The sequence below is a fragment of the Nuphar pumila genome, chromosome 3, assembly GCF_984573655.1.
Source record: "Nuphar pumila chromosome 3, dmNupPumi1.hap1.1, whole genome shotgun sequence".
NCBI classification, from domain to species: Eukaryota; Viridiplantae; Streptophyta; class Magnoliopsida; order Nymphaeales; family Nymphaeaceae; genus Nuphar; species Nuphar pumila.
The window spans coordinates 94,185,134-94,205,458 of record NC_143251.1 but is presented as its reverse complement, the minus strand read 5'-3'; the positions used below and the strand labels follow the sequence as shown (position 1 = coordinate 94,205,458).

The following is a 20,325-nucleotide window of genomic DNA, read 5'->3' as shown; positions in this document are numbered from 1 at the left end:
AGCCATCAAACATACCCTAAGGTACCATATTCACTTCTTTGGGCTTCAAGTCGACCCTAGAAGCTAAAAGAGGGTATCCTAATTCCTAAGCAATTCCTGGTATAATAGATGCTATTACACATACCAAGAGATAGGGTTAAAATCAAAGTTAGCCGTTATGATTCACCAAGGGATTGTATTATTGTAAATTGCCCTTTTAAGATTTCATATAAATAAAAATTTATTATCCTCGAGATGCAAGGGCAATACATTTTTTTTTTACGATAACACGAGGGAGGGTTATAAACCTCTCTCTCTCTCTCTCTCTCTCTCTCTCTCTCTCTCTCTCTCTCTCTCTCTCTCTCCGCCACTTCTTCATCTCTCCCCCTTCCTCCGCCTCTTCTTCTTCTTATGTGTATAGATCAAGTGTCATTGAGGCTTTTATCACCTTCTCTTATATTGTTTAAGCATGTTCTGTTTGTAAGGAAATAGGTGAAAATACAAATAACAAGTGATAACACTTGAAGGTACAATAATTGATAAGAAATCACAAGCACATAAAGTACAAATACACAAACCCACTAAGGGAAAATCACAAGCACATAAAGTGCAATTATATAAACCCACAAAAGGGTAATGCCAAAAGGCTAAAAAGAAATAATTTTATTAAAAGAGTGTGATAACTCTTAAACAAAAATAAGGGGAAACACCCCTTATATAAACAAAAGAATAATGGACAAAGGGGGGCATTGGAGCTCTCCCCTATTGTAGATGTTGAGGAGCCCCAACGGTCATATATATGACTGTTGGGGACCTTAACGCCTACAAAAGTGGGGTCCCCAATGGAACCAAAAAGAAAAAATAAGTTGTTTCATAAACCAACAACTTTGTTACATGTGAAAAGACCAAAATACCCCTATCGGGCATTTTGGAATAAACTGAATAATATATATATATAACACGCCCCCTCAAACTTTACAAGGAAAGGACGAAAAGTTTGAAAATTCAAAGAGAAGGATTCCAAGTCTGCAAAAGTCTTCAATGAAAATCACCATCTTTATAGCATATCAGAGAATTTTGCAACTGTCAACCTTCAACTGTCTTTAATGGTGATCATCCCCAAGCACCTCTATTACTATCGCCATGATGTATCAAGGTACTCTTTCATCTCATCTTTAAGAACTTGTGGAACAAATCAGATAGCTCTAAGTATACAAGAAAAATATCTTTGTTGAATATAATTTGAAAACAAGAATAGAAGTTTTCAAACAAGATATATTGAATCAACCTATTTTTCAAGAAACCATAACATTGATCATGAGAAATGGTGGTCTTCCACAAAAGCACTTGAATCTCTCAAAAGAGTGTCTATTAAAGACACTTCAAACAAAACCCATAAAAGGGTATAAATGGAAGAACACCAAATGAAATAATAAATCTTTATTTAAAAACCAAAATGCTTAAGAAGCATTGATCATGAGAAAATTTGATTATTTAAAGAGCATGTGATTCATCAAAAAGAGATAAAACAATGATTCATAAAAAATATTCTATGCATTGCAATCAAGCATCATGTGAAAATGTCCTTAAGAGAATCAAGCTCAAAGACAACTTGATAAGCTTACTATATTCTTTAAAGAAAGGTATGTGCACAAAGGCACAAGAGATTGCTCACAAAGGAGCGAGCATGCACAAAGGCATAAAAAGTTCTTTATTGAAAGAGAGTAAGCATGACAAAAGATTTAGAAAGAGCTAATTAACTTCATGCATACAATTATGTGAAAGCATATATGCATCATGCGATTAAAGCATTCTTAATGCACATAAAAAAATAACTATTTGTATCAATAAAAATGCATATAACAAGCATGAATTTAATATAATGCATTAAGTTCATTTAATTATGAACCAATCATCCCTATCATAACAATACACAAGTGTTGATTTAAGGGAGATACTTACAAAACCCTCGAGGGGGTACACAAAAGACTCGTAATATAAAGAATAATACTATCATGAGTATGCGAAAGAGCTTTATCTATAAACATCTTTCATAGAAACAAGTAGTAAAAGTTTAGAAATTTCAAAGAGAGATTTTAAAAATCTTATATAATAAAGAAAAATTGATATTTGCAAATCAACACCAATTTGCGAAAAATTACATTCTTACAAATATCAAGAGTACAATGAAAGATGCATAAAATTATTTTAACAATCATTTCTCATAGAAGAGAAGATGGGTTTAGACAATTTTTCAAATTATAACATTCAAATTATAACATCGGTTTAACCATCACAAGCAATCACCTCATAGTTCTCCAAACCTCAAATATTAAGTGTATCAACGACTAGACCAAGAGCATAAACAACATGCCACTAAAGGGCCAAAGACACACACGACGGTGTGTAAAAACACCTCTTGTCTACATATAATGACACTTGAAACGAGTGCATCGACGACTAGAATAAGAGCATAATGCCAACGAAGGGCAAAAAATCACACACGAAGGTGTGAATAAATATCTCTTGTCTACATATAATGACACTCAAAATCGAATGTATCAGCGACCAGAGCAAAAGTACAAAGCCAACAATGGGCTAAAAATCATACACGAAGGTGTGAATAAATATTTCTTGTCCACATATAGTGACACTCAAAATCAAGTGTATCAATGGCTAGAACAAGAGTACAAAGCCAACAATGGGCAAAAAATCACACACGGAGGTGTGAATCAACATCTCTTGTCCACGTATAATGACACTTAAAAAAAAGTGTATCAGCTACTAGAGCAAGAGTACAAAGCCAACAATGAGCTAAAAAACACACACGAAGGTGTGAATAAACATCTCTTGTCTACATATAATGACACTTAGATAAGAGGCATAAAGAGGAAAAGACAACCGAGGTAAGAAAGCTTTTAATGGAAACACATTAATGCAATCATTATCAATTTTAACCACATTTCGAAGCACCATGGTTTCAAAAAAATAAATAGTCGTTACGGATACATAATTAAAAGCATCCATAATAAAATCAATGGCCAAAGAACAAATGAGTGATACAACACACTCAGAGATCATATAACTGTCAGTTAGAGTCAAACTACTAATTGATAATCTAAAATGACATAACACGAGGTGCACATAACTCACCCCAACAAACATCTCTGATTCAATAATAACAAGGCCAAGAAGATTGATGCATAAAAAGCCTCTGATGAACAACACAAATGCCATAAGAAGACAATGAATATTCACGAAAGTCATTTTCCAAACAAAATGAGTTCAAATACCGATTTGAAAAGCAAAGTTTCAAATCAAATTCAATAATGATAGATGGAAAACTCGGACTGATATGCTCATATAATTATAGGCATTGTTAACATAAGCAAGTTATAAAGAGATAACTTGATTTAGTTCATAAAAGGAATTGATTTGAATATATAAAGTTCCAAATTTAAAACTTCAATAAATAAGATGAAATCTTAGAATTAAGTGCAATCATATGTCCTATGATAATTTTTATAATTTTTTAATAAGTAAATAAGAATCATGCTTATTATAAGCAATTCTTCAAAGAGAGTTCATGAATACATCAATCAAGAAATAAGTGTAATAAGGTAATATTATATGCAAAGAATCAAATGACTCTCAAAGAGACGATAAAAACAATATATATGATTTCGAAAAGGATTATTTAGATTTAACTCACAAGTCGACTATGAGACAATCAATGTCATTAAAGAGAACCAAAGCATATGTATAGATAGCAAAAGAACCATATGAAAAACCAAGTGCATACAATTTCATAAAGAGATTAAAAAGACTCATGTATATGCAATAATTAAAGCCACATAACTCATACAAAAGACATGCTTAGAAACAAATTTAAGCATATATGTAAGTGATAGATTTAAAGTATAAAATTTTATATTTTAAGTATACAATGAGTCAAGGGTTTTAAACATGAACACGCATGTCCATCAAGAATGCAATACAATATTTAAATCACATGCAAAGCGTAAGGTCAACAACATAATCATAAGTTCAAAACACCTAAAGTCATTATTATTGTTATACACACAAGTTTAAGTAAGATTATACTTTGTAAAATACAACATTATTATTAAATTATTTTAAGATATAAACATGATTGACAAACCATCTAAGGTCAATAATATATGATTATATATATATATATATATATATTAAAGCAAGATTTGGAAATTTTCAAGATTCAAACATGATACATATATCTAGTTTTCTTAAGATAAGCAAAAAGATAAGAAAAACAAGTTTAATGAAGATTAAAATACCATTTTAAAATTTTCAAAGCATACATTTTTTTTATTTTTAAATCATAAAGAAATATATATATATATATATATATAATTATAATTATAATTATATATATATATATATAACAATAAGGAAAATAAATATTCTATATATATATGTATAACGATAAAGAAGATAAATATTTTCTCATGCGTAATGCATGAGCTAAGTAACACAAGAAATACTTAAGAAATATAAAATACATACCGAGTAACTCCAAGGAGAAGAGAGGAAAGGAAAAGTATCAAATACTTCACCTCCGATCTTTTATGCAATCACATTCTCACAAGAATAGGAATTGCAAGAGAACTTCACCTCCTTCTCAAATTTTGAGTGACACGCTTCCCGAAGCACCAGAAAGAATAGCTTGATCACTATCGGGCTCTGATACCATGTAAAGAAATACGCAAAAATACAAATAACACGTGATAACACTTGAAGGTTCAATAATGAACAAAAAATCACAAGCACATAAAGTGCAAATACACAAACCCACTAAGGGAAAATCACAAGCACATAAAGTGCAATTACATAAACCCACAAAAGGGTAATGCCAAAAGGCTAAAAAGAAATAATTTTATTAAGAGAGTGTGAGAACTCTTAAACAAAAATAAGGGAAAACACCCCCTATATATACAAAAGAATAATTGACAAAGGAGGCCATTGGGGCTCCCTTATTGTAGACGTTGGGGAGCCCCAACGTCTACAATAGTGGGGTCCCCAATGGAACCAAAAAGTAAAAATAAAAGAAAAAGAAAAACAAGAAGCAAAAATAAGTTGTTTTATAAACCAACAACTTTGTTACATGTGAAAAGACCAAAATACCCCTATCGGGTATTTTGGAATAAACTGAATAATAATACATATATATTATATATATTTAACACTGTTATGTGGAACATTAATTGTTATTCTCTATTTCTTATATTTCTATATCAATGATAGTAATCAAATGCATAGTTTTCTACAAGTCAGCTCCTATATGTACCTAATCTTATGTCATGAACCACATGTTAATGTGTTTCTTTCTCTCGGTTGCATATGAAATTTTATTATTATTTTTATGTGCATGTGCATATGGATTCACCAATCTCAACTTGAGTTTTCCTAACGCAATACAAGTGCAATATATATGTGTGTGTGTGTGTGTGTGTGTGTGTGTGTGTGTGTGTGTGTGTGTGTGATATTCTTTGATTCTAATATATTTTAGATTCTTTGATTGTTTGATTTATATACATTTTATTCTTCCGTTCTTTCATTTATATGCATTTATGTTAGACATGTTTTTTTATCTTTTGCTTATTGTTGATTGATTTTATGTTGCATACATGTTTGTTACTAATTATAGCAGTTCATTTGCATTTTTTTTTATTTTTATATTTTTTTAATTAAGGTACCAACTAGTCCGCCTAGTCTCCAACTAGCCTATTTAGGGGTCCACCAACTAGGCATCGCCTAAAGCTTTTTGACTACATAGCATTATAGTATAAACTAGTTGATTGAGGTTTTTTGCTTGCAAAAGGAAAGGCTCTCTTCATATACATTGACATTGTTAGAAAGAGCAATAGTCTCATATACATGTTTTTCCTGTTTGTCCAGGAGAGTCTGCTCCTTTACCAACTTTATACTGCTTTCTATTTTCTTTTGTTCATAAAGGCATTTGTGTCCATAGAAAGTTAGTGTGTGAATGTGTATATGACTGAAAGTTGATAGAAATTATCTATTTTGCTGCCCTAATAATTACTCAACTCTTTCTTTCCGTTTCCTACTTCTTCAACTTCTTTTTTCTTCACATTCTCAACAATTCTCCACACCATATTCTGCATACGTCAACTTTTCCTCACATGTTTCATGCTGTACCCTTAGAGACGTGACATACCACTCAGTTTGAGAGACATCTGAGCTTATGCTTAAATGTGAGCAGGGCTAGGCCTCTTATGTAAATGCCTTGTAAAACGATACAGCAGCTTGTGTCTCGGCCTCGTTCAGGCTCGCAAAATAGGCTCAGTGACCCAAGCCATGAGCTGATTGTGAAGGTTAACAAGCTAACCACAAATAGGGGTGCTCAACTTGGCCCACTTATGTAGGTTCATTAGGGTGTGCATACATGCAAGTGTGTGTGTGTGTGTGCGTGATGCATGCATGTAACTGTGTGTTTGGAGTAGTTGATTGAGGCTTTTATCTTGCATGATATGTCTTCAGTTGATTCTGATTGTTGCCAGCATTAAAACTTAATTCTTTTTCTGAATGAGCCAGCTCGAGGTTGGCTTGGCAGCTATGTCACAGGGACCTGGCCAACTAGGTGCCACACCCGCGTCGATGCGACACGTGTGCGTGTGCATGTGCGGTCAACCTGACCCTGGGTGCAGACCCTGGGTGCAGTCAATGCATCCAGGGTCATTTATGTTCGACTTTTGGACTTTATATATATATATATATATATATATATATATATATATATATATATATATATATATATATATATATATATATATATATATATATATATATATAATTTTTTATATGTTTGCCGCACCCCCCCCCCACCCAAGTTTTTTGAAAGTGCCGCACCCACACCCGCACCCATGTGACAGCTTGGCAGTTGGCTCACTCAGAGCTTGAGCTTGAGCTGGGCTCATAAAATATAGGCCAAGCTTGAACATCTCAGCTCATTTATCAGCTCCATTTGTAGATGGAAAAAGGCATATTGTCTCTGCCTCACCTTAAAACATTTGAAGGAAATAAACATTCAAAACCATTCTTGGAAGTCATCTAGGACCTCACTAGATTAGAAATGGTAAAGAAACAAAATAGATAGATCCAACAGATAAGGACGACGTGATTTACAATAAATATATAAGTTTTGAATTACTGATATCAGCACAAGAATGCTTAGAAAAAGAATTGCATATCTATCAAAGCAGCACCAGAAAATTGTTGAACATGATCAAGCTACATCAATTATGACACAAAAAATGAAGATCTAAGCAACTCGTTCAAAATTCTCACACCTTTGAAAATGGCTGTTCCAAGAATAGCAAGGAAATTGAATATTGCACCATATCCATACAAAAATAAATTCTGTTCAACAAAAATGAAAGATTAGCTATGCAGAACAACATAAAGTCATTGTGGTAATCATTATTGACACAAGATAATTAATGGCCGTCATAGTTGGGTCAAGCGAATAAATGGATAGAGCTACATAGCTCCAATTATAAGGAAAAACCAAAAGCAAGAGACATTGACAATAAGTGTCAGACTGAATGAAGAATTTTTCCATAAACAAGAACTTGATTATACCATTTACAATTCAATCATAGAGCTATAATAATGATCAATTTCTAGGTTTAATAAATGAGAAGAATCAATGGCAGAAAAGTTAATACCTATATACAAAGTCCAATAAAGTACATAGGGAAACAAGTACCACAAAGCAACCGTAGACCAGATGAAAGAGTATCTCGTATCAGGGAACTTATTTACAAAGTAATAAATTAATAGAACTGTAAACAAAGGCAGTTGCATTATACACGGCATAACTGTATTCACTTGATGTAATTCAGGGGACTAACCTAGTCCAATTACTAGTCATTACAGAGAAGAATTGATTAAAGCCAGAAAGAGACAAGAAATTTCTTTCATTGCAGTATAACTATAAACTATACAGTACAAGCTACTCTGAATATCAAAAAATGGTAAGCAAAGTTCTAGTATATGCATCCAAAGAGAGAAAAGCTTAGCTAAAGATATTTATTTTCATTGGGGATCAGACATCCATAGGAGTAAAGACACACCAGTTGTCAAAATGGCAGTTGAAAGAGGATGGGATCTAGTGCCCTGATCTTTTTAAAGAGATTAGAAGCTTAAAACTCCCCCCTCTGTGAAAACAATTCAAATGACCAACTTGCAACTTAAAAGCTGTCATCATGCTAGCACATACAGCCTCTGCGAAAAGGATTATGGAATAGTTCATTTTTCAGAACTCTATATTAAAATGCATCAGATAGATCAATCTGTTGAATAGTGTAGATATGTTTCTATATAATATGTATTACTTGTCTTCTGTACTACACCTCTCTTATTGTCTCTTTTGTACATATAATTGTTTATTAGGGGAAATGTTGTAAATTTCCAGGTGGTTATGGGGGTCAAAAAAAATTGTCTTGTAGTGAGCCTAAGAGGGTCGACCACCCTTTATGTGTGTCTCGTCTTTTGGGTTTTCTTTTGAATGAAGTTTCCTTCATCTCTTTGAGACTCCATCCCTTTGTGCTCTCTTATCCTCTTATTCTTGATTCAAATATGGTATCAGATCCATGTTCAAGCATTAGAGGATTATGAAGGTGGAGATTTGGAGAGCCAACTTTTGACCTCAATCACCAATGTCCTAGCTGAATTGATTGCAGAAGAGACCAAGATAAGGTCCCTTGGAACCCATTCATCCAGTAACAGTGTTATAACAATCCATTGACAGTTCGACGGTAGACTTGGTGGTAGAGGTGGTGGAAGAGCTGGAGGAAGAGGTGACTTGAGCCCTATTCAGTATCACTATTGTAAGGGTTTTAGTCACATGAAAAACTCTTGCCTAGCTCTCAAGAAAAAAAAGGTAAAGCTTTGCAGTATCTTCTGATGGTGAGGGCACTAAGCCTAAGGATGATCACACTAATATTGGTGTTCGGCCTGGTGGTTCATCAGTTGAGAGATTTTCAAAACAACCAGGTGGTAGTCAACTTCAATTGTTAGAGAAGATGTGGCAGCAGATTCTTCAACTGCAGCTCCTTGCTCAATCAACTATTGGCCCCTCTCTCTGCTCCATCATCTTCCTCTGGTACTTCCTTTGCAGGTATCTCTGACTTTGCTTCTGAGTGGTTGATAGACTCAGATGTCAAATGCCATGTGATGGATCATGAGTCTATCTTGACTAATTGTCAACCCTGCAGTGGTGTTTTTCTCACTGTAGATGATTCTTCTATGTCAGTTTCCAAATTAGGTTGCATTTCTTCTAACTCCTATCCTGGTTCCAAAATTGAACATTTCTCAAGCCTACTATGAATCCTATTTCTGTTGGCCAAATCACTAAGTATAATTGTAATGTCATTTTCTCTCCTATTGATTGTGTCGTGTAGGATCAGTCAGTGTTGTATCGTACCATATCGTATGATATGGTACCATACATATCGTTACTTTTGGGTTTTGCGATATGATACACTCATATCGTGATACGAGTGTGTATTGTATCCCACATCGGGTGTATCATATTGTATCGTACGATACACATTCAATGCACTTCAAAAAGGCCGAAAGTTAGTTTTTCATTTTGGGTTTTAAATACCTTTAGAGAGCCGATTTCTCCATTTGTCTAGAGGTCATTAGAAGTGCATTTCCACCATTTTTTCACCCAAAAAGTATTGTTAAGGTAAAAAATGCATTTTCCACTATTTTTTCACTCAAGAAAATGGGTTAAGGTAAAAAAATTCTTTATTATAAGTAAAATTACAAAGATGCTCTCTAAAAAGAATTTCGCCTTAGGGAAGTTTCCCCCCTACAACCCCTCGCCAACTTACCGCGAAGTTGGATCCTCGAAAATTAAAAATTTATATCAAGGTAGAAATTAGGTTCCACACTCTTCCAACAAAAATGGCATAAAATAATCTGGCATGTCAATGGAGCACTCAAGTAATGAGTGAAAACCGATTGAAAATCGAGTGCAACTATTGCCATAATATTTTTGTTTATGTAATATGAAAGTATGAGTCTTATGGCATGTTCTTAATTGTAAGATATTTAATATTTTGCATTGTTCTTGTGAGATATGAATGCAATATTATCTTTGATTCTATATTAGTTGATGTTTGATGATGTCTTATGTGGCTCATAAAGACATAAATGCTTCATATGTGATTTTATAGTTGTATTTTGTGCAATTCATCATTGTTTCATGTGATATGATTTTTTAGAATTTTTCTAGTTTTTTTTTGTTTTTTTGAAATTTTTTATTAAAAATTTATGATACGATACAATGTTACTTTAGGCCCAACCGATACGGGTAACGATATGATACTTACAACCTTAGGATTAGTTGTCTGGGAAAATGATTGGGATTGGCTACAGGAAGGGAAATTTATATTATTTGGACTGGCTGAACATGGGCAAGCAGAGGAGTTATGGAGTTAGTCTGTGTGGAGCAGTAACGATAAGTCAGTTTTGTGACACCAGAAACTGGAGCATATTTTCAGTATAGTTGGCAAACCTGTGACTTGGGCTCGGATCACCCGACCCTTGACTCACGAATCAGCAATTCGACTCGGTAACTCAAATGGGTTAGGGCCTAAATTTTTTTAGTATTTTTTTAAATAATACAAATGGGTTGAGCCTCTAAGAGGCTCAATACTTGCCTCTCAGAGGAGAGCCTCAGAGCGAGAGAGGACCGGCGAGCATCGACTCACCTTGCAGAGAGAGAGAGACAGAGGCACGGCGGACGGTAGTCATCAACCGTCGCCCTAGGGTTGGAGTTGCAGAAGGGGCAAGAGAGAACAAGAAGGATCGTCAGACCCTTCTTAAAAAAAAAACTTACTTTTAAAGTGGTGAACTGATTCGTATCGAAACGAACTAGTTCAAAATCCGCAACGACTCGATGAATCAGTATTGATTCATCGAGTCGTGTCTCAGTCCTGAATTGCTTAATTCAGGACGGAATCGGCTGACTCGGCCCAAGTCGAGCGATTTCTAGCTGATCCATGTTTGAATCTGGCTAAAACAGGTTTGGGCTGGGTCAGTAGCCCAATTACTAGGCGATCCGATCTGACTCAAACAATTCCCGAGTCGGATCACCGTGTTTGTGAACTATGATTTTCAGCTCTAGGTTGCAACATTTAATTACCACGGGGAGTTTGGGTAAATTGGAGTTAGTAGTGACCAAGTATGTCCAAGAGTGTAAAACTTGTACATTGGCAAAAGGTCATGCCTTGCCATTTGAGATTAGGAGAGTCTGAGAGTCTTTTTGAGCTTGTACATTCACTTGAGTCTATTTCATGAAGAATATAAGTGAACCTTTTGTTATTTTCAAGAAATTTTGTGCAATGGTTGAGACTCAATTTTCTGTTAAAATTAAAATTCTCTGCACTGACTCAGGTGGAGAGTATGTTAGTGGTGTATTTGAAAACTACTTGCAGGAGAAGGGAAATGAACATCAGAAAAACTATCCATATACTCCTAAGCAAAATGGTATAGCGAAAAAGAAAAACAAGCACATTTTAGATACTACACAAGCATTGCTCTTTGGTCGATGTATACCTGGGGATCTTTGCACAGAGGCAATATGTATGACAATACATTAGATCAATCGGATGCCATCAGGATTACTTAAAGGTATATCTCCATTACAAAAGTTGTATGGAACTGCTCTAAATTATGAGATGATGAAAGTCTTTGGTTGTACCTGCTTTGTACTTTTACCTGGTAGATATAGGTAGGGGTGTCAACGGGTTGGGTTTGGTTCGGACCTAGGTGAAACCAAACTTGGACTCGATTTTCGGGTATGGTATCGGGTTCAGACCTGGGTCTAATCAGGTACACTATAAGAGAAACCATACTCGGACCCGATAAGAAGTACATGAACCAGACCTGGACCATACTTGGTAAAATAATATTTTTAATCATTTTTACATTGAAAATTTGTGGGTCTTAATCGAAACTCGGGTCGGGCACAGGTCTAGTATAAAATTTGGCAAACTATACTGGGATCCATGTATTAATCAAACCTTCGGGTCTAAACCCAGGTCTTAATCGGGTCTTCTTATTTATCACCATATCCAGACCCTATAGGGTTTGGTCCGGCTCGAGTCCTAGATATAGGGACAAGCTCTCACCAAGATCTGTGAAATGTTGTTTCTTGGTGCTTTCCCATGGACAGAAAGGATATAAATGTTATGACTCGATTAAGCGAAGGGTTTGGATATCAAGGCATGTTACTTTTTATGACACACCTTTGGAAAAAGAGAGCATTAAAGAAAGGAATGGGTCGACTTTTTTTATTGGTTTCATTTCCTGAAGAAAGAGTAGTTGAGAAGAGTGTGGGAGATCAGGGGGAGGTATTTGCTTACAAGAATAATAGATTTGGGCAGACTTATGATAGAAGGCAAGGAAATGTAGTGAAAATACCTTTTCTAGATCAGATGGAGTTAGAGGAGATAGGGAACTTAGAGGCAATGTTGTAAGTATCGTAACTATAGCCTAACTCGATACGATACATACTCGTATCGCGATACGAGTGTGTATTGTATTCATATTAACTGTATTGTATGATACAATCTTGTATTATGTTGTATAGTAGGATACAATGTGTATCGTACGAGACGTGTCTGGAGTATTTTAAAAGGGCTGAAACTCAACTTCTTTAATTTTGGGTTTTAAAAAACTCCCTAAAGTTGATTCTCTCATTTGTGTAGAGGCCTTTAGAGGAGAACTAACGTGCACCCTAAGTCGCGTGAGAGTGATTTGGGGGCCGATTCGTACGCAAGGGAGAGAGATTTTGCGGATTTCTCATATAAGAGTGCATTTTCATCCTGTTTTCACTCAAAGCAGTGAACTAAGATAGAAAATCCGTATTTACTTCACATTGAATTTTTTTGGGAGGAAGATGACATCAAATGATCTGGCATGGCAATGGGACACTCAAGTAGTGAGTGAAAATCGATTGAAAATTGAGTGCAACTATTGCCATCATATTGTTTTAAGTGGTATCTCTCGGTTGAAGCATCATTTAGTCGGGACATATCACAATGTTGCCCCCTGCATGTCAAGAGATTTGTCGGATGCCGTAAAATGGCAATGTTAATAACTACTGGTCTGAGAGAAAAAAAGACGAAAAAGAAATGAGTGAGGCAAAAATGGGTCATACACCATAGTCACTTGTATCGTTAAAGCTAATTTCTCGATGAGGGTATTACTCAGAGAGATTTTCAAAAGTTGATAAATCTCGAGAAAATCTCAGGAGTTTAAAAAAATGAAAAAATATAAATAACAACAAAAAAGCTAAGAAAATAATAAGTTTTGCATTATTTTCTTTCAAAAATATAAAAACATGTTTTAAAGGTGTTAAAATATAAAAGAAACAAAAAATAGGAAATGCAAACTTAAAATTAAAAAAAGAATTTTTCTCAAAAAATATCTTGATATTTTGTTTCTAGCTATATTTTGAAAATATCGCGATATATTTTCGACATTATTGACTACCTTGAAATAGTCGATAATATCGCGATATTTTCAAAATATCGGCGATATCGGTGACAGTGGTATATGTTAAAACATGTCATACCCGATAAAGGGTATTCTTGTAATTCTGTCTAATAGGGGCATTTCAATCATTTATTTTAGTTTCTTTTTCTTCTTTATTTTTTATTTTTTTGTACTGTTCTTTTTTCTTTTATCTTTATTGGGTTGCATTGGGGGTCCCAACTAAGAGTCGTTGGGGGCTCCCAATGACTCTTAGTGGGAGCCCCCCAATGGCCTCCCTTTTAGTTGTATAAATAGGGGTGTTCACCCCTCTATAAAATAGGTTTTTTCAAGCCCTTATGCTCAATAACATCCTCTTTTTATTTGTAAGCCCTTTGTTGGCTTTTGTATTTGTCCCTTGTGGACTTGTTCATTGGGATTGCACTTGTGGTTGTCCGTCATAGGACATTAGGTATGCTTTAGCATTCCTTATATCTATTTTCGCTTACTTTATTACATGGTATCAAAGCAAGGTTGTGCTCTTGATTCTTGTTAAAGTTGTATTTGCTTTTCTTGTATCTCTCTTCTTGCTCCTCTCTCTTAATCACCATGGAGGGTGAACAAAAGATAGATCTTTCTTTTAAGCTAAATGGTTCAAACTATTTAGTATGGGCATCCGCTATGGAGAACAATCTCAAAGGCAAAAAACTTTGGGGTTACGTGATGGGCACCGTTCTGGAACCTCAACTTCAACTTACCAAAATGGAAGGAGATCAAGAAAAGGCTTTGGAAGGAGGTGCACGAATCAAGGCGATTGAAGAATATCAATCCAAGATTGAGGATTGGGAGAGTAAACATACAAAGATGCTTGCATGGTTTATGAACAATGTAGAGTTAAAAATTTGTACAAACATTACCAAATTCCGTAAAGCTAACGAGGCATGGTTCTTCATGAAAGGTATGTACACACAAAAAGACCTCGCTAGACAATTCTTTCTTCAAGAAAAGATTCGCACCATTAAGCAAGAGGACATGTGTGTCTGTGACTACTTTAGCTCTCTTAGTCCCTTATGGTCTCTCCTAGAACCCAAGTGGGTGGCTAGTGAAGATGTAGAGCTTAGAAGAGAACAAATGAAAAAAAAAACACTTTTCAAATTTTTACATGGACTTAGGCCCGATTATGAGCAAGTTAGATCTTCTCTCCTCCATAGATCTAAGCCTCTTCCCCTAAAAGACGCGGTTGCCGAAATATGCCAAGAAGAAACTCGTCTTGGCATGATAAAAAAAGGAGATGAAGTCTTAGCTGTATCCAACCCGGCAACCATGTTAAGACCTACAAGCCTCCATATTTTTGGAGGCAAAATGGCTATAATGATAACTATAAGAAGGTCATATGCCATCATTGTCAAAAACCAGGACACATAAGACCAAATTGTCCCAAGATAAATTAAGCTCTCAAACCTAGAGTTGCTTTCGTTGAAGAAACCACACCAAGGAAGGAAGATTCAACCAAAGAAAAATATTCTTTTTCTCTTGCTCAACTATCGAAGGCGCTTCAAATTCTACTCAAATCTCTATCTACATCTGGTGCCGCCATTGCCTCTTCCTCTCCTCCAGGTATGTCTTCTTGTATACTTGACTCAGGAGCTTCTTTTTATATGACACCGGTTGAAAATGGGCTATCCGACTTATGTTCTAATTCAAAAACCTCTTGTGTTTCAACTGCTGATGGAACTGTTAAAATGTATTCTTCAATCATTGTAATCATATATATTTTATATATATAAAGGATGATACATATCATATATGGTATATATGTATATGTATCTACCTAATTATATATATATATAATATATTTATCTATTATTAGTCATAGGGGTAGTTTAGTCATTTCACTTAATTTTACGCATATTCTATCTAACGAATATGATTATAATCTTTTTATTTTATTATCTTTTTTATTTTCGTACTTTTCAAAGTACATTGGGGGGCCCACTCTTAGAGAAGTTGGACCCCTCCAACAGTCACAATTGTGACCATTGGAGGGGCTCCAACGTCTATGAGAGGAGCCCCTCCTTACCTCTCTTTAGTGTTATAAATAGGGGACTTCCCCTTGTATTTCATATTATTCTTGTGGGAGCTTGAGCTCCATTGTAAAAGGGTTTTTACCCTATTTCTCATAATAAAGATATATTCTTTTAGCCTTTTGGCTTAACCCCTTTGTGGGTTATGGGTTTAGCACTTTATGTGCTTTTGGTTGCCCCTTAGTGAGTTTGTGTATTTGCACCTTAAGTGTGCATTTATGGGTTCATTATCAAACCCTTTGTTTTCTAACATGGTATCAGAGTAAGGTTGTGATCAGATTGTCTTTTGGTGCATCAAAAAATGTGTCGCTCAAGAAACTTCAAAGAATGGTGAAGTATCTTCAAAGAATGGTGAAGTATTAATTGGTTTTCTTCTTTTTCGTGAAGTTATTCGGTATGTATCCATTTTCTTAAAGTATTATGCATTATGAAACTATTTTCTTGCATGTGCTTTCTTTATCATTATGTTTGAACATTTAGTGTTTGTGATACTTGAGAACCCTTACTTTTCACATATCACATTTCACTTGTTCGCATGTTCTAAAATATTTTCTTTTAAAAATTGGTAAACTTATTTTTTTTCTAGATATATGATTACTCAATAAATGGGTCATATATCATATTTTTTAAAATTTGATGTCAATCCTATTTGAACTCGTGTATGGCTTTAGGAGTTTTTTTTATTATTATTATGTTGACTCCAAGTATTAAAAGCTTGAAGTTCATATTTTCCATGTCTTTGTGCATGTGTATCCGTACCTTTGTGCACTTGTGAGAGTTCTTCTTGTGCCTTTGTGCACACTTCTTGTTTGTTAGCATTGTGTTGATACACAAACATTTTTTATATAGAGAGATTTTTACATGAATGAACATACATGGTTGTGATAAAATTCGTTTATATCTGTAGGAAGCTCTTAAAGAAAGTTGGGTTGAGATTAAAAAAATTTAGTATATGAAGGATTGTGATAATTCACATACTTCTCTACACTTCATTGATTACCCATCACAAATAATAGTAATTTATGAAGAATCCTTTATATAGTGATGTTTTTTTCAAAATTGTCTTCAATTATACAAGATTGATGATTTTTGCATAGTGGTTTCATGATTAACCTATAAGTTAACTTATAAAATTATATATGTTTTTTTGCTAAATGAGTATTATTGTTCTTTGCTTAATACTCTTGACTTCATATGAAACCTAATTTATTTTGAGGTTCTCTCTTGTTTGTGTGTCTTAAGTGCACTTTTTGCGAAAAATTGATATATGAATTTGGTAATTCTTGAATATGAATTTCTCACATTTGAATTAAGTCTTTGTCTTTCCTTTTTGTATGAACCTAAGTGGCTCTTGTTAATGATAACTATTTGTGAGAATTCCATGATCCTTGTAAAAAGAAGGATTGTAAATGTCCTTCAATGTTTTGGGTTTATTTAAAGAATCTTGGAAAAGTTTTGTGGTAAGCATGTTGTATGAACCATTGTGTTCATTAAGAAAGATCTTTTAAAAGAACTTTCCACATTATATAGAATCTTAATATGCATTATTTAAAATTTCATATTGTGTTTATTGCATAATAAGATCTTTTGGTATAAAAGATTTCATTAGTTTGGATTTTCTTCTAAATGGTGTAAGTTTATAAACTTGCTTGTTTGTATTTTTTTCACATAAGATTTCCAAACCTCTTGATTGTATCACTTCTATTAAAAGATGCCTACGTTGGCCATAATATGTTCTCATTTTCTTGCATTAAATTACACTTGAGCATATAATTGCATAATTAAAGCTTGAGAGTCTCAAGCTCTCCGCTTTCTTCGAATATATTTTACATGCCTTTGTGCATGTTTGCATTATTTTACGCCTTTGTGCATATTTGTTCAAGTGTAGTTTGAGTCCCTTCGTGCACATCTTTTGTGAAAGCATTAGTGCTTGTTTGAATACTCTTTAAAAAGGCTTTTATATTTTTTAGTAGCATTAGTGCCTTTCTCAAGGCTTATGAATGTATTGTTCCTTAGTGGACTTGGCTATTGACTCTTTTATTTGTCCATTATAGGACATTGTATGTAAAACCCGTAATTTTTAAGGATTATTAATAAATAAAGAACTCATTTTTTTATCTCCAAATTATAAATGTGTTTCTAGCTTTTGAATTTTATTTATTTATTTATTACATATTCATTTGTTCATTCAAGCCAATCAGGGTATAATTTGCATTTATAGAACTATTTTAGACTATAAATCACTATTTATATATATATATATATATATTATATTTAAATATATTTTTTATGGAGTTTGTAAATTATTGGAGTGTATTTGTGTGTTATTTGGCTCTTGGTAATGATTTATAGGGTAATTTGATATTTTTGGCTAATCTTGTTATAATTGGCATTTTTTGAGTTTTTAGCATTTGCGATCGCACACGAAGAGTTCATTGTATTGCTTGGGTAGCGGTCTTTGCGGACTTCGAAACTCTTCGATCTTTTGAGTTTCGATTCATTGTTCTTCATATTATTAAGGTAAGATACCTTAACTGAACTTGTAGAGAGCATGTTAGGCACTAATTGTGTAAGCATGATGTCGTTGCACTAAATATTTAAATAAATTGCAAATATAAGTTATACTCACACACTTAACTTAGTTATGGATATCTAAGACTTGTAATTCGAAGATCATGTTTGTCATGATTGTAGTTAGCGGAATATGGAGTGTGTTTGCTACAGGTACACCTGTGTGTGGGTTTGAATGCCCGTGCACTTATGAATGTATAATATATACGCAGTGTGTGTCATCATACTTTGGTTTGCGCATAATATGTTGCTTTGTGTGTTTGTATGAATTTGATACATGGTGCACATATAACTACTATGGATATGTATAAGTCGTGTTCGATGCATAATGTGAATGTTATATATATTGTCTTGTCACATGATGGACTCATTTATTCTTGTATGGAAGAATGCATGCGAATGTTATAAATTGTTTTGAACTTTTATGTCTTGCTTGCTTGAGAAATATATGTATATGATGTACGGTAGGATGGTCAATGAGATTTTGACCAACCCTTACACAATTATATCTAAGGTGAAATATCGATTCATGTGGTGAAAAATGCATATGACTTTTATCGTGTGTGCAAATCTTGAACTATGTAGGAGTTATGTATGTTAAGGTTTAGTTGTTTCGTATTATGAAATGTGCATGTTCACATATGCATGCACAGAACTCATGTTTTGTTTACGCATGCTTCGAGGTTCAATTTACGAAGTGCAATGTTCTTTGTGGCGATCATATGATGCGTAGGATAATATGCTTCTGTATGATATGGTTTAAATGCCACGTGAAATGAAATTATGAATGCATGCGATAAATGTTTAAGTTCGATAGTGAACTTTGGTTCACGAAGCCTTATTGGTTAAATGTGTGATTTTATAATTTTAATGTCATATGAAGTGATGTATGATGTGATGCTTTGATTGTATACATGCTTATGCCCGTGTTGATGGCTATCGACCCTGAGAGTGGTCAATTGTATTGATGCATGTATCACAATAGTTTTCACTGGATATGGTACCCATCGAGGAACTGTTCCCAAAGGATTCTCTGTGAGAGTGTGCATGACCAGATCAGGTAATCCAGCTAGAGCGGTAAGTCTCTGTGAGGAAGTGCGTTGTCCAAGAGCGGGTAGCCCACGAAGATGGTATATTCCTGTGAGGAAGTGCATTGTCTAAGACCAGACAGACCATCCGTCTAGAGCGGTAACTCCTCGTGAGGTTATACATTTCCCAGACCAGGTGATCCGGCGCGGATTTTGTAAATCTTTATTATGAATAAATGAAATGTTATGATAAATTTGATTATCTTCTGAGTTGATTGAAATAGCCAGTTATGAATCTATAGATTTGGCTTTTCTATTATAGCCTATGTCACATGGGTGCGGGTGCGGGTGCGGGTGCGGGTGCGGCGCAATTTCAAAAATTTTGGACACGGGGACTCGGCTATATATATATTTAAAAAAAAATAAAAAATATATATATATATATAAGACTCGGTCAAAGTTGTGCCCATTAGGGGACAGGTGATGAGTTGTGAAGGCATTCTGTACACTTTCTTCATACAGGAATAATTCACTTTTGGGCACTTTCTTCATACACTGTAATAATTCACTTTCTTCATACAGGAAAAAACCACAAAAACTTGAGTTGTGCCCATTCTGTACTTAAAACTTGAAAGTGTACAGGTTTTTTAGTTGTGATGGGTTTTTTTCCTTACAGCTGTAGCCCAGAAAATTTAAAAAAAAAAAAATTCAAAAAAAAAATCCAAAAAATGGACCAAAATGACCCTGGGTGCGTTGACCACACCCAGGGTCGGGTTGACCGAGTCCGAGCCGCACCCGTGTCCGCACCCGTGTCGGTGCGTGTCGACGCGGGTGCGGCGACCTTGGAGCCGAGTCCGTGTGACATAGATTATAGCATGATTATATATTGAACTCAGATATGATAATCAGATCCTTATTGATTTTAGATCTTGATATGAGGTTATGATTGTGACGTTTATGTTAACGTATAGGTGAATGACACATCACGCCTACAAATGACTAGTTTTGACTTATTAGATGAATAATACATCACGCTTACATAGTTTTATACGCTTACATAGTTTTATTGCAAATGATTGCATTATGATTGTCTGAATAAATATATCACACAT

At 34.4% G+C, this 20,325-nt stretch overlaps 1 protein-coding gene across 1 annotated transcript in view; it reads right to left on the bottom strand.

The window, feature by feature from the left end:
- Positions 1-20,325, bottom strand: part of LOC149843143 (CMP-sialic acid transporter 5-like) — a 78,684-nt gene that overhangs the window by 10,927 nt on the left and 47,432 nt on the right. Inside the window, exon 10 of the mRNA XM_089999617.1 lies at positions 7,329-7,398. Within this exon, the coding sequence (XP_089855743.1) occupies positions 7,329-7,398 (70 nt within the window). The remainder of the gene's footprint in view (positions 1-7,328; positions 7,399-20,325) is intronic.